This window comes from Salmo salar, chromosome 14 (genome assembly GCF_965601325.2).
Source record: "Salmo salar chromosome 14, fSalSal1, whole genome shotgun sequence".
NCBI classification, from domain to species: Eukaryota; Metazoa; Chordata; class Actinopteri; order Salmoniformes; family Salmonidae; genus Salmo; species Salmo salar.
The window spans coordinates 82,795,630-82,811,672 of record NC_138304.1 but is presented as its reverse complement, the minus strand read 5'-3'; the positions used below and the strand labels follow the sequence as shown (position 1 = coordinate 82,811,672).

The following is a 16,043-nucleotide window of genomic DNA, read 5'->3' as shown; positions in this document are numbered from 1 at the left end:
TTCAGGCGTTTGGAAATTGCGGCCAAGGATGAACCAGACTTGTGGAGGTCTACAATTTTTTTCTGAGGTCTTGGATTATTTCTTTTGATTTTACCATGATGTCAAGCAAAGAGGCACTGAGTTTGAAGGTAGGCCTTTAAATACATCCACAGGTACACCTCCAACTGACTCAAATTATGTCAATTAACCTATCAGAAGATTCTAAAGCCATGACATCATTTTATGGAATTTTCCAAGCTGTTTAAAGGCACAGTCAAATTAGTGTATGTAAACTTCTGACCCACTGGAATTGTGATACAGTGAATTATAAGTGAAATAATCTGTCTGTAAACAGTTGTTGGAAAAATGACTTGTGTCATGCACAAAGTAGATGTCCTAACCGACTTGCCAAAACTATAGTTTGTTAAGAAATTTGTGGAGTGGTTGAAAAACGAGTTTATGTTCCTCAAAGGGGAGATGTAAGGTGGGATTGGAGGAAAGGGGTAGGGCGAACGCCGGGATGGGGCGGGGTGTACTTGTTGCCACTGTGTTCCCAGGAGGAGAAAAGAGAGACAGTAACCTCTCCTCCTCTCCCCTCACTATGACAGCTTAACCATGGTCACCCACTAACTAATGGCCGTGGGACAACATTTATCTTGTTGCACTTTTCACCATAGAGGCTCTTGGAAAATATAGGGCGGGTGACTTACTACACCTGTACATGAGATACATTCAAAGTGTGTAGATTACATCTACCGATATTTGTTTCCCCCCACCCTTTTTTACTCAACACTTTAGCCACACATTCACATGCACACTCTATCAATAAATCAATCATCCTCAATAAGGAAGATGTTGCATCATTGATGCAGTATGTCTCCATTGAGATTCCAAAATCCACCCTGAAGCATGTATTTTGATTGTCCTTGTAGTTTATGATATCGAGGTCTACCACACACAAGCACACGCGCGCATACACACAAACAAGCACACACACACACCGGTCGTGTTCCTCTGCCCAGGCATTTCTGATGCATGCCAGATCTTACAACGCCTGGATTGGTATTTGAAGTATCAGCTAACCACATCATGTTATAACAATCTGTCAGTTGATGACACAGTCGATGACATGGTGGGGTGGATATCATTCAGAAAATTAAAACAATTAGTGTATCGCTTTAATTTCAAGACACTCACCATCAGTGTCAGAAAGGTATTTACTGGAGCGCAGGCACCAGTTATGGTGTATTGAGAGTAATGTGTTTGAGATGAAGTAGAATCTATTATGTAGTGGCCCCTTTCTATCACTAGAGAGCGCTCTACTGACACTCTTCTATTTCATAGCGACCCCTCAAAGATGGCTAGATAATAAACTGTACATAAAAAGGCCCAACCTGGCTGTGAAAAGAAATACGTGTTTGATAGTGTATGCATTTAAAAAAAATGTATGTATATGAGGTATACTTGTAAAACTTTTTAAATAAACTGTATAAGTGGACCTCGCTTTGACATTCACACACAACTCCAGAGGAAGTGCTTTGGTTCTGCTAATAACTTTATTTAAATAAGACACAAGATTTCTATGTTGATTCAAATAAAAAAGAGTCATCAGCCACACACAGATGTCCATAACATAACAAACAAAAACAATGTGTGTAGCGTTGCATCAGGACCAGTCATCTGAGAACAGTGGGCGGACTCTCACAGTAGACCTAAAGGTACTGTACCCTCGGTATGCAAGCTCATCGCCTAACAACATTCTCCAATAACATCTTTGAACACACACCAAGGAAATGCTGTGCAAAACAGATGAAAACCAAACGTTGCCCTGTACGACGGCTTCTAATCAGTCTTTCTGTGTTTTTTCTACATGTTACCTATGGGCTAATCTTGCAACAGCGGTCTCTACTAACACAGAGGTGAGAGGAGCACATTCAAAGCTTTGTTAGTGTGTTTGGTTGCTGTACACAGGAACATTGTAGCATTTTTGTATGAATCTTTCCACCGCTGGTTGATAGTTCATTTGTTGGTGGTATTGTTGTTGTAAAATGTGTTTTGGATACATTTACATTTCAGTCATTTAGCAGACGCTCTTATCCAGAGCGACTTACAGTAGTGAATGCATACATTTCATAATTTTTTTTTTCTGTGCTGGCCCCCCATGGGAATTGACCCCACAACCCTGGCGTTGCAAACACCATGCTCTACCAACTGAGCTACAGGGATAGTTTATTTTTTGTTTTTTTTGTCTTGTTTCCTCTTCCAAGGCAGGTCAAAAACATTCATGGGCCCTTACACTCTCCTCCTATAACTTTCACACTCCCCTCCTATAACTTTCACACTTTACTCCTCCTATAACTTTCACACACTCTCCTCCTATAACTTTCACACACACTCCTATAACTCACTCTCCCCTCCTATAACTTTCCCTCTCCCCTCCTATAACTTTCACACACCCCTTCTATAACTTTCACACACCCCTCCTTCTGTAACTTCCACACTCTCCTCCTCCTATAACTTTCACACACCCCTCCTTCTGTAAATTCCACACTCTCCTCCTCCTATAACTTTCACACTCCCCTCCTATAACTTTCCCTCTCCCCTCCTATAACTTTCACACACCCCTTCGATAACTTTCACACACCCCTCCTTCTGTAACTTCCACACTCTCCTCCATCTATAACTTCCACACTCTCCTCCATCTATAACTTCCACACTCCTCCATCTATAACTTTCACACTCTCCTCCTTCTAACTTTCACACTCTCCTCCTTCTAACTTTCACACACTCCTCCAATAACTTTCACACTCTCCTCCTATAACTTTCACACACTCCTCCAATAACTTTCACACTCTCCTCCTATAACTTTCACACTCTCCTCCTATAACTTTCACACTCTCCTCCATCTATAACTTTCACACTCTCCTCCATCTATAACTTTCACACTCCTCCATCTATAACTTTCACACTCCTCCATCTATAACTTCCACACTCCTCCATCTATAACTTTCACACTCTCCTCCTTCTATAACTTTCACACTCTCCTCCTTCTAACTTCCACACTCTCCTCCTTCTAACTTCCACACTCTCCTCCTTCTAACTTTCACACTCTCCTCCTTCTAACTTTCACACTCTCCTCCTTCTAACTTTCACACTCTCCTCCTTCTAACTTTCACACTCTCCTCCTTCTAACTTTCACACTCTCCTCCTTCTAACTTTCACACTCTCCTCCTTCTAACTTTCACACTCTCCTCCTTCTAACTTTCACTCCCCTCCTCCTATAACTTTCACTCCCTCCTCCTCCTATAACTTTCACACTCTCCTCCTCCTATAACTTTCACACTCTCCTCCTCCTATAACTTTCACACTCTCCTCCTCCTATATCTTTCACACACTATCCTATAACTTTCACTCTCCTCCTCCTATAACTTTCACACACTCCCCTCCTTCTATAACTTGCACACACTCAGTGATGGTCAAAACAACACACAAACTGGTTAATCACATCAACAACCAATCCTTTTATTGTGTTTGTGCATGACCTTTGGCCCCACAGATCCAATGAGGAGCATGTTGTCTTGTTTCCTCTTCCAAGGCAGGTCAAAAACATTCATGGGCCCTTACACACTCTCCTCCTATAACTTTCACACTTTACTCCTCCTATAACTTTCACTCTTCCCTCCTATAACTTTCACACACACTCCTATAACTTTCCCTCTCCCCTCCTATAACTTTCCCTCTCCCCTCCTATAACTTTCACACACCCCTTCTATAACTTTCACACACCCCTCCTTCTGTAACTTCCACACTCTCCTCCTTCTGTAACTTTCACACTCTCCTCCTCCTATATCTTTCACACACTATCCTATAACTTTCACTCTCCTCCTCCTATAACTTTCACACACTCCCCTCCTTCTATAACTTGCACACACTCAGTGATGGTCAAAACAACACACAAACTGGTTAATCACATCAACAACCAATCCTTTTATTGTGTTTGTGCATGACCTTTGGCCCCACAGATCCAATGAGGAGCATGTTGTCTTGTTTCCTCTTCCAAGGCAGGTCAAAAACATTCATGGGCCCTTACACACTCTCCTCCTATAACTTTCACACTTTACTCCTCCTATAACTTTCACTCTTCCCTCCTATAACTTTCACACACACTCCTATAACTTTCCCTCTCCCCTCCTATAACTTTCCCTCTCCCCTCCTATAACTTTCACACACCCCTTCTATAACTTTCACACACCCCTCCTTCTGTAACTTCCACACTCTCCTCCTTCTGTAACTTCCACACTCTCCTCCTTCTGTAACTTCCACACTCTCCTCCTTCTGTAACTTCCACACTCTCCTCCTTCTGTAACTTCCACACTCTCCTCCTTCTGTAACTTTCACACTCTCCTCCTTCTGTAACTTTCACACTCTCCTCCTGTAACTTTCACACTCCCCTCCTGTAACTTTCACACTCTCCTCCTCCTATAACTTTCACACTCTCCTCCTCCTATAACTTTCACACTCTCCTCCTCCTATAACTTTCACTCTCCTCCTCCTATAACTTTCACACACCCCTTCTATAACTTTCACTCTCCTCCTCCTATAACTTTCACACACCCCTTCTATAACTTTCACACTCCTCCTCCATCTATAACTTTCACACTCCTCCTCCATCTATAACTTTCACACTCCTCCTCCAATAACTTTCACACTCCTCCTCCAATAACTTTCACACTCCTCCTCCAATAACTTTCACACACTCCTCCTCCAATAACTTTCACACTCTCCTCCTCCAATAACTTTCACACTCTCCTCCTATAACTTTCACTCTCCTATAACTTTCACACACTCCCCTCCTTCTATAACTTGCACACACTCAGTGATGGTCAAAACAACACACAAACTGGTTAATCACATCAACAACCAATCCTTTTATTGTGTTTGTGCATGACCTTTGGCCCCACAGATCCAATGAGGAGCGAGCTGATTGGGTGAGCTGATGAACACTGATGACCTGCTAGCCAATAGCTATGTGCTCTGGTGACATCATATCCAGTGCTGGTTTATGTGTCGAGTAATGGCTTTCTCAACAGGCTGTTAGGCTTTTCACACTACTGAGCCATACCGGGCCGAGCCACCATAGTTGCTGGAACCGTGCTGGAAAAGAAATGATCAGAGCCAGCACAGTACAGTCCTATAGTGTGAATCTGGCTTAAGTGCTGATTTGGCTCTATACTCCAAACCAAAGGAATGAGAGAGAGGAAATGGAGTGGTGAAGAAGAAGCGAAACATATCCGACCCAACGGACACCAACACCTTGTCTATTATTGCACACATCTAGTTAACCAATGCCACATAGTTAATGTATGTTAGTCATTGGATAAGCTATATCGCTTGATAATAAGGTGCTAAATGATTAAAAACAACATCAACATTGCATTGATATTTTTAAAAGCCTTATAGTATATCTAACAATGAACAAGAGTATCAATGCAGACAAGAATTCCACAAGCACACATTAGCATATCAAAATAAATAATGTTTCTGATTATGGTTTATCTTTGACTTGAATGTCTTATTAAAGGAATCATGTACAGGTGGGTGTGTTGTTGTGTTCCATGCAAGAATGATGTTACAGACAAATCTGCAGAGGGAATTATTGTGCACAGAATCAAATATGGGGCGCTCATAGGATAATTGCTTCTTTGAGGAAGATGATGTCAATAATTACTCATGAGTTATGACATTCTGAAGTGTAATGCTTTACAAAGACATGGACTGGATAAGGATCAGGACAGTTTACTCCTTCCCTTAGAAATCCAAAGATGAAACATCTACCAATTCTGCAGGTGCAATAAACCTACTAGGTCCTCTCTAATTAAACCTTAAACTCAGCGCACCGGAGGGCCTAAAGATCAACGTTTGGACATGACGTGATGAGTCTTCTCGACCCCTAACCAGCTACAATCTCATGGAATGTCTTATGAAACAATAGTAAAGCATTATGTTGTCTATGTGATATTAAAACAGTCTCAGACTGGACATCACCTGAATGTAACCAATGAAATGCTTATTTTATGTGATGTTACTGCAGGCCATGACTTGACTAGGACCAGTCAACCCAGACTGACCTGAAGTTGAACACTGAAGTTGCTACCTGACCTTGACCACAGCACAACGGCTGCAGATGGTCCGACCACACAGAATCGTCAGGCTTTGACAGTCATGGTCATTATTGACTTCTCTCAAACATGCACAGCCGTTATCTCTCACAGTGGTCTTGGTCTGTTACTAGTCACTCATAAAGACAGCCAAGACACCTAACAACCAGTGGTGTAAAGTACTTCAGTAAAAATACTTTAAAGTACTACTTAAGTCATTTTTTGGGGTATCTGTACTTTACTTTACTATTTATATTTTTGACAACTTCTACTTTTACTTCACTACATTCCTAAAGAAAATAATGTACTTTTTACTCCACACATTTTATCTGACACCCAAAAGTACTTGTTACATGTTGAATGCTTAGCAGGACAGGAAAATGGTCCAATTCCCGCACTTATCAAGACAACAATGGTCATCCCTTCTGCCTCTGAACTGGCGGACTCACATAGGCATCTTTAGGAAATGATGTCTGAGTGTTGGAGTGTGCCCCTGGCTATCCATACAATTTAAAAACAAGAAAACGGTGCTGCCTGCTTTGCTTAATAGAAGGAATTTGAAATTATTTATACTTTTACTTTTGATACTTAAGTACATTTATAACCAAATACTTTTAGACTTTTACTCAATTAGGATTTTACTGGGTGAGTTTTACTTTTACTTGAGTAACTTTCTATTAAGGTATCTATCCTTTTACTCAAGTATGACATTGGGGACTTTTTCCACCACTGCTAACAACACAGTCAACCTTTCATGTCAACCAAGCACAGGTCAAGTCTTGGGACAGCACATCATAACACCATGGAATGTCTAGGGGGAATAACATGTTCAGAATTTCTGGAATGGAATCTGGAATGAGAGAAAGCAAAGCTTCAACAAGGAAATGCAGTCGGAGCTGAGTCAATCTGTGTCATGGAATATGGGCATACATTCCAAATTTCCTGAGTTTAGACTCCGTTTGTGATATATACCTGAAGCAAGGCCAGACGCAATGGAGACTGTGCAACGGATTGTTGTGGCCATTTAGAATTTTCTTCTTTATGTCTTTTTTCCCACTTTTTTGATTATTCTTTGCATGTTTCAAAGGAGGTTTGGAAACATAACCTGGATTGTGTAAACATAAATCCTGAATATTTTTTTTCTTCCTTTCTCTGTTACTGTACATAACATAACACAGCAATACACAGTTTTCAATTTAAACAAGCGTTGTTTTTTTCTTTTCATAAGATATATAATGTGTAATATGGTGTATAGAGCTTATTCATACTGTGGAGAATGTCAAAACAGAACACAATAACACATAAGTTAAAGAGATTCTCCGGTACTTTTGTATACTTTTTAGCCAGTAGTTCTGAAAGTAGCACACACGAGCCAAAAGTAGTCCCTGAAAATTGCGTACTACTTCACATATGCGATTGCTCTCTCTCTCGCTGAGCCATTAGGTCCACCCTGCAGCTTCATTGGATAACGCTGGGCCGGCCTCCTGCTAGCTGTCGTTCAAATGCCAGGGGCTGAAGCTCATTGGCTAGAACTCGAATTGCTAGGGGGATGGCTGGCCTATGTAGGGGGAAATGTAGAAGAAAATGGCACAGCACATCTTCAAGAAAATAGTGGCTTTCAAACTAGGAATTTCGTGGCTAATTGAGGTAAGACAGTAATTCTGCTCATAGATTATGCATGTATATACTACACATTGACACATCCAGCCCAAAGCGAAAGGTTTAAAATATACTTTCTTAGTTGGCAAAGTACCGGAGCATGTCTTTAATCTTAAACACACTGCCAGTTTAAAACGCATGCCCCTTATCCAAAGTGTCTCATTTTCTTCCCATCCATCCCATGCCAGCGTCCAATATCTCTACTTATTACGTGCTGTTAAAGATCATCATGTCTATCTCTGACAGGAACAGTGCTTTAGGAATAGGCTAGGAACATGTGGGACACTTGTCTTTGTTTTCTCAGTTGTTTGTTGTTGTTGTCGTCGTCAGGTACATTGTTGCTAGCACTACGCCATGCAGAGTGTGTAGAGTTCAGCAGAGACAGAGATAAGAGGAGGGGGGAGGTCATTTAGAGAAAGGAGACCAGACTTCCGTGATGATGATGATGATGATGGTGGTGGGGTGTAATAACCAAATGATTAACAACAATAAGAAACAGAACAGTGACAGAGGCCAGCTCTGCCCAGGTCTAGCTGATGGCCAGGCTGTCTGTCTGAAGGGCAGTCTCTGGTGTCTCCTCCGGCTGGGGAGAGGTGGGCGTTGCAGGGGCAGCTTCCTCGGGGGTGGGAGGGTCGTCTGTGCTGGTGGAGGTGTGGACCTGAGAGGGGAGGACACGGCAGAATGCTGACATCATTGAGCTGGGGCCGGCCTCGGGGTCATCATCGGGGTGAGAGGTCACAGAGAGGTGCAGGGCACCGGGGGTCAGTCTGACGGGGCAGAAGGCGGAGCCGGTGGAGATGAAGTTGACCTTGTTCTTGTCGGGGCAGGAGAAGAGAGGGACGGACGCTGACTGCCTGGAGCTGGACAGACAAAGGAAAAAGTAAGAGACGGCGTGTTAACTCTTTTCATGAGTAACTGACCTTCAGTATTAACGACTTGGAAAATGTGGTGCGATAAAAGAGATCCTAAAAAAATCGAATCAAACCCTCCTGGACCAGGTCCCTGGTCTCTTGCTGTGCTTACCTCATTTCCTCAAACACCTTGATCTTCTCACAGCCCTCTGGGGGTTCTCTCTTGAACATGTAGCTGTTGTTGGGTTTAGGAGACGAGGCAAACTTAGGCAGCGGAGAGCTACTGCCACTGTCTGTAGACAGAGACAGGGACAATGGTCAGAAACAGTCAGACACAAACACAGTCCACGTTGGGATTTCAGAGCCATGCTCAAGGGCACAACAACAGGATGGACAATGGAGGCCTTGCCCTTGGTCTGAGATGGAATTCTGACAGTCCTACCTTTATCCCTGTCGTAGAGCAGATCGTCGGTGGAGTAAGGGCTGCCCCCGTGTGAGCCGGACCCCGGGGGGCAGGCAGGAGAGGGACAGGGGGACAGGCTGGAACTACTGCTGGAGCGGCCGGGGGCAGAGGGAGTCTGTGTGTCCACGCTGCGGGTACTGCTGCTACGCTGCTGGGGGGGAAAGGGGGCTCGCCGCCCGTCTGGTACCTCCAACACCTGGGGAGGGCAGGGGGATGAGGGGGGAGAGAGAGCAAGATGTTGGTCAGTAAATATTTGCAAGTAATAGGATTGACAGTGACACAACAGGTGAATGAATGGTTGCGTTGGTGTGCGTGTCTACTCCTCTGTCACCTCCAGACACATGAGCCTGACTGAAGTCACCCTTGACTGGGAGTGTAAATATGCAGCCTTGTCTCATAGACTAGATGTAAAATAGTAATTGTAAATCCGGGACACTCAAATGAGTATGATATGTTACGTTTGGTATGGTTACATAAGACAGGTTACTTAAGGCAAAAAAGGAAAGGAGGGTGGTTGGCCTGGGTGTATAACGCAAACGTCTAGCAACCCAAAGGTTGTGGGTTCAACTCTCAAGTTAGCGTTAGCCACCTAGCTAGTGTTAGCAACAACAAATTGCAATTCATAACATATCGTACAAATTGTAATTCGTAACATATCATACGAAATGAATGATGGACATCCACAAATTAATAAATACCATACGAAACGGGACCATCAGAGTCCAGGTTGAAATATGTGATCGTATATGTCTAACAGTCCGTCCCCCCACCTTGAGCTCTTCCTTCTCTCCGTTGTTGTCTCTGATGAAGACCTTCTCCAGCTCGTGGTTGATTCCCTCCATGCTGCTGGGCACTCTAGTGATGGAGGGCTTGGGCACCGTCATGTTGGACATCTGAGATGACTTAGACATGCAGGACCACTGCAGGGACCAGGGACACAACCGCAGAGAGAGACATTCAAAAAGGAAACCTCCAACTTACACATATCATAAGAAGCACAGTTTTTGAGATTAAGCTTCTCTGGCATGTTGGGTTGGCGGGGGCGCAGAGTTTGAACGTCTGGGCCAATTGCATTGGTTCCACTCTGCCAAACAAGCTAAATCACACACACCGTTATATTTTAACTCAGGTTTGGATGGCAGTTTTGTGCCTCACCTGTGCTTGGTTGGTGGTGGTGTTGATGGTGTTGTTAGGTCCCTGTAAAGGAGACAGGCTGTCTTTGTCTCTATGATACTGAGACTGACGACCTCCCTGCTGCTGCTTACTACCGCCACGCAGCTGCTGCCGGAGCTTGGCTATCTGCTGAGGAGAACAGTGGAGGAGGAGAGGAAGGAGGAAGAGAGGAGGGGGAAGTGGAGAGGGAGAGGAGAAGAGAGGGAGAAAGACAGAGACAAAGAGAGAAAATAAACATGGGGAAAGAGAGAGAAAGGAATAGTAGCATGTTAACAGCTGAACTTTGTCTCATGTAGCCTATTTCATCTTATCACGTTTTTGACACCAATATATCCACCAGGGGTCGCCATAGCTCAGGGAAAAGACCCAAGGCAGCTCCAGTAATTAATACATCAGATCACATGTAGAGCTGGAAATGTATGTTCTTTAACTAGGCAAGTCAGTTAAGAACAAATTATTTTTTGCAAAGACGGCCTACACCGGCCAAACCCGGACGACACTGGGCCAATTGTGCACCGCCCTATGGGACTCACAATCACGGCCGGTTGTGATACAGCCTGGAATCGAACCAGGGTGTCATTTAGAAATGTCCTTGTTTTTGAGTTGCAAAGAAAAAGCCATATCTCAGACTGGCCAATAAAAAGAAAAGATTAAGATGGGCAAAAGAACACAGACACTGGACAGAGGAAGATTAGTTTGAGGTGTTTGGATTAGAGGTCGACCGATTATGATTTTTCAATGATTCAATTATTTCAATTATTACCGATAATTGGAGGACCAAAAAAAGCCGATACCGATTAATCGGACGATTTTTATATATTTGTAATAATGACAATTACAACAATACTGAATGAACAATGAACACTTTTATTTTAACTTAATATAATACATAAATAACATCTATTTAGTCTCAAATAAATAATGAAACATGTTCAATTTGGTTTAAATAATGCAAAACCCCAGTGTTGGAGAAGAAAGTAAAAGTGCACGTGCCATGTAAAAAAGCTAACCTTTAAGTTCCTTGCTCAGAACATGAGAAAGCTGGTGGTTCAATATTCCCTGTTCTTTAATATTCCCAGTTAAGAACTTTTGGTTGTAGTTATTAGGAATTATGACGCGTCAACTATTTCTCTCTATACCATTTGTATTTCATATACCTTTGACTATTGGATGTTCTTATAGGCACTTTAGTATTGCCAGCCTAATCTCGGGAGTTGATAGGCTTGAAGTCATAAACAGCGCTGTGCTCAAGCATTGCTAAGAGCTGCTGGCAAACGCAGTAAAGCGCTGTTTGAATGAATGCTTACGAGCCTGCTGCTGCCTACTACCGCTCAGTCAGACTGCTCTATCAAATATCAAATTATAGACTTAATTATAATATAATAAACACAGAAATACGAGCCTTTGGGCATTAATATGGTCAAATCCAGAAACGATCATTTTGAAAACAGCACAGAAAAAAAAAAGGGAATTTTTTTTTATGAAATGAAATGTATGCATTCACTACTGTAAGTCGCTCTGGATAAGAGCGTCTGCTAAATGACTAAAATGTAAAAACATTTAAAAAAAATAAATGTAAATGAAAACAAAACGTTTATTCTTTCAGTGAAATATGGAACTGTTCTGTATTTTATCTTATGGGTGGCAACCCTAAGTCTAAATATTGCTGTTACATTGCACAACCTTCAATTTATGTCATAATTATGTGAAGGAAAGGCAGCACAATTCTGGCAAATTAATTACAGTCCTTGTTAGGAAGAAATGGTCGCATATACCGAGTTGCCAAACGTCAGCCTCGAAACCTTAATGACTTGGAGAAGATCTGCAAAGAGGAGTGGGACAAAATCCCTCCTGAGATGTGTGCAAACCTGGTGGCCAACTACAAGCAACGTCTGACCTCTGTGATTGCCAACAAGGGTTTTGCCACCAAGTACTAAGTCATGTTTTGCAGAGGGGATCAAATACTTATTTCCCTCATTAAAATGCTAATAATTTTGTAACATTTTTGACATGCGTTTTTCTGGATTTTTTTGTTGTTATTCTGTCTCTCACTGTTCAAATAAACCTACCATTAAAATTATAGACTGATCATTTCTTTATCAGTGGACAAACGTACAAAATCAGCAGGAGATCAAATACTTTTTTCCCCCCACTGTACATTTGTGCAACGATTGTGCTTTTTTTGCGAATGCGCTTTTGTTAGATCATCACCCGTTTGGCGGAGTTGAAGTAGGCTGTGATTCGATGATAAATGAACAGGCAACGCAGGACATGCTAGTTAACTACACATGGTTGATGATATTACTAGGTTAACTAGTGATTATGTGAAGATTGATTGTTTTTACAAGTTAAGTTTAATGCTATCTAGCAACTTACCTTGGCTCCTTGCAGCCACAAGGTCCTTTTGATGCTGCACTCGCATAACAGGTAGTCAGCCTGCCATGCAGTTTCCTCGTGGATTGCAATGTAATCGGCCACAATCGGCGTCCAAAAAGGCCGATTACCGATAGTTATGAAAACGTGAAATCGGCCCTAATTAATCGGCCATGCCAATTAATCGGTCGACCTCTCGTTCGGATCACAAAGAAGAACATTCGTGAGACGCAGAAAAAATAAAAAGATGCTGGAGGAGTGCTTGACGCCATCTGTCAAGCATGGTGGAGGCAATGTGATGGTCTGGGGGTGCTTTGGTGGTGGTAAAGTGGGAGATTTGTACAGGGTAAAAGGGATCTTGACGAAGGAAGGCTATCACTCCATTTTTCAATGCCTTACCCATACCCTGTGGACGGTGCTGAATTGGGGCCAATTTCCTCCTAGAACAGGACAATGACCCAAAGCACAGCTCCAAACTATGCAAGAACTATTTAGGTAAGAAGCAGTCAGCTGGTATTCGGTCTATAATGGAGTGGCCAGCAGAGACAGTAGATCTCAACCCTATTGAGCTGCTGTGGGAGCAGCTTGACAGTATGGTACATAAGAAGTGCCCATCAAGCCAATCCAATTTGTGGGAGGTGCTTCAGGAAGCATGGGGTGAAATCTCTTCCGATTACCTCAACAAATTGACAATTAGAATGCCAAAGGTCTGCAAGGCTGTAATTCCTGCAAATGGAGGATTCTTCGATGAAAGCAACCTTGTCAACGTCTTGACTATATTTCCTATTCATTTTGCAACTCATTTCATGTATGTTTTCATGGAAAACAAGGACATTTTTAAGTGACCCAAACTTTTGAATGGTAGTGTACATCTAAAGGAGACAGTGTGAAAGGAAGGCGACTAGCTGGCAGGATAGTCATTGATCTAATAGCTAAAGGAAGAATCCATAAAACGTAAAACGAGCACACAGACTGGGTCAATTTGAGTATGCAAACATCTTAAAAGGCCATTTACGATGTAGTTAATGTATTTCATTTGCATGGTGCCGTTCACACCTTTGAAAGCCCCACAGACGGCGCTAAACTGCATCTAACAGAAGATATGACAGTGTATTGGCTTCCTTATCTGGTTTGAGAATCCCCTGTGCTCTGACCAATAAGGACAAAGGGCTAGAACTCCTGTCCTGTGTGGCTCTAGGTATATATTTGACCCAAATCTTTATGTCTTTATAATTCTGCATCCATATTAGCCCACAGAGGAAAGTTCCAATTGCCAAAATAGCCTTTTGAACTCTCAGACAAGTGGGGGCCTTCCTATATCAGATGGAAGCACAGTACAGTTAATGGCAAATCAGATAAACAGTTGCTTGCCACATGGTAGCCATCTTATTCTTATTATGTAGGCGGCATCTCACTACCAGCCAGGACAAGCCCAGACATGTTATTTACCCTGCGCCTTTACACAGAAGTCATTGTAGGCTCAGTCATTTTACCATAGTAGCACAACACAGGTCACCTTTTACACCAGCAAGACATGCTATGGTGGAAGAAGATAAAGGATGGTTTGTGTAAATGCATTGTGAAACATTCCACCAAGTCTTTTTACTATAGAAACACAACACAAACACCCAGCCTAACAGGAGGCTCTGTCTGAATGGACAGGCTGATATGTGATCCACTTTCTTTAGCCATCATGAACCTGGTGCACTCAACAGTTAGTCAGCTTTCCAGATATAAAGAATCACTAGGTGTTAATAAACCAAATCTCTCCTATGATGCTGGGTCCAAAATAAACAAACTCAAACACACATACTGCAAACTCACTCAAGCCTTATATTCTTACTCTTCCCTTCCCTGCACTTTCCCAGCGATTCACTAATAATACATACCACTAGTACAGGTAGTGCACAGTAGCTAACTGAAAACCCAGTCAGCAGCTGTGACAAAGTATGAATGTGTTCGTTGTCCGGCAGCGTTACATGGCAAGTCAACAAACATGTTGTCCCTGCAACATTGCTGTGTGTGTGCGTGCACGGGTGAGTGTGAGCTGTAAGACATTAAGCTGGGCCGGGCAGCACTACACAGGGCTGAAAGTGTAGCGAGTACATCCTATATAACGCTGGGGAAATAAGATCACAACAAGAGATAAGTGACAGGAAGTGTTTGTAAATAATGAGGTCTATGAGGTTAGGATTACTGTGGATTATGGGTTGCTTAATAACGCTGGGATCTCTTGAGGTTATATAGCCCTAACTGAAGGAGACTTCAACTCAACCCCTCTGCACTGCAGCTCCACTACAGCCCCAAGCTCCACTACTAGTACTAAGGAACATGCCTGAACACCACTATTTTAGCTGTTCCCCGGCTGCTAAACTAGGACGGAGAGAGAAAACGAGAGAGAGAGAGAGAGACAAACAGGGAGATAGAGAGAGACAAATGGGAGAGAGAGAGAGACAAACAGAGAGATGGAGACAGAAAGGGGAGAGAAAGAATGAAAGAAAGAGAGAGGTTAAAAGAGAAAGAGGAATCCGAGGCCTGCCTGGCTGTCTTTCCTGTCCATAAATTGCCAGTTGGGTTATGTGTCTGGTTAGTTAACGAGGGAGATAGACAGTGTTATCTGTCTCCTCCCTGCCTGTGGCATTATAGCACCAGGGTGGAGCTGAGAGGGGATGATAAGACAACGACCGCCCGGCCCGGCGCAACGCTCCGTCTCTGACACCCAGCATTAGAACAGACCAAGCCCTGAGCATGCGGAAGTCTGAGGTCAGACAGGAAGTTATATATAGAAGGTGGTACCGTGTGGAGAGAGAGAGAGAGAGAGAGAAAGAGAGACGATGGCAGGTGGTAGGCAGTTTCCTATAGACTGATAACATTCTAGTATTGTCTTGTCAACTTCAAGCCATCTCAACATGGCAGAATCTACGTCTGGATTAAAGGAGGATGACAGCAATGACACATTGTGCTAGGATAGCAGATTTCATCAGTTTTACAGGGAGGCCTACTGTACAGTATGTTGTCATTGTTGATTTGAGAGCCCCCTCGGTCCAACGGTCATTAGGAATGTGCTGCAAGTTGTAGTTTCTTAAATAGGGTTCCTCATGACATGTTTAACTGTGGTGTGTGAGTGGGTACCTCTTTGAGCTGGTCGGCGCTGCCCCAAGACGCCGAGCGCTGGTGTGTGCTCCTCCTCTCTCCTGCTTCTTCACTCCAACATCCAGGTGTCTGGACACAACAAGGAAACAACCGATGATATCATGACCTAATTACCAACCTCGTGTCCTCATTAGCCACGTCAATTATCATGATCATTATGGTCGGGAATAAAAGGCCTTTGCCCCAAGTCTAAACAGAGCTCTACTTTGCCATTTCAGATTTGCCCATTGTGAA

At 43.0% G+C, this 16,043-nt stretch overlaps 2 protein-coding genes across 6 annotated transcripts in view; one reads left to right on the top strand and one right to left on the bottom strand.

The window, feature by feature from the left end:
• LOC106570311 (PHD finger protein 14) overlaps positions 1-16,043 on the top strand; it is a 539,603-nt gene that overhangs the window by 381,481 nt on the left and 142,079 nt on the right. The gene's annotated exons all lie outside the window — the stretch shown is intronic.
• The window catches only part of glcci1a (glucocorticoid induced 1a), a 28,384-nt gene continuing 17,228 nt past the window's right edge, over positions 4,888-16,043 (bottom strand). For 2 of the 3 annotated variants that reach the window (XM_014142487.3, XM_014142489.3), the window contains exons 3-8: positions 15,789-15,878; positions 10,266-10,412; positions 9,881-10,030; positions 9,090-9,306; positions 8,820-8,940; positions 4,888-8,656 (exon numbers count right to left, since the gene is read on the bottom strand). In XM_014142487.3, the coding sequence (XP_013997962.1) occupies positions 8,326-8,656; positions 8,820-8,940; positions 9,090-9,306; positions 9,881-10,030; positions 10,266-10,412; positions 15,789-15,878 (1,056 nt within the window). In that variant the 3' untranslated portion in view covers positions 4,888-8,325. The remainder of the gene's footprint in view (positions 8,657-8,819; positions 8,941-9,089; positions 9,307-9,880; positions 10,031-10,265; positions 10,413-15,788; positions 15,879-16,043) is intronic. The other variant, XM_014142488.3, reaches the window with a different exon arrangement.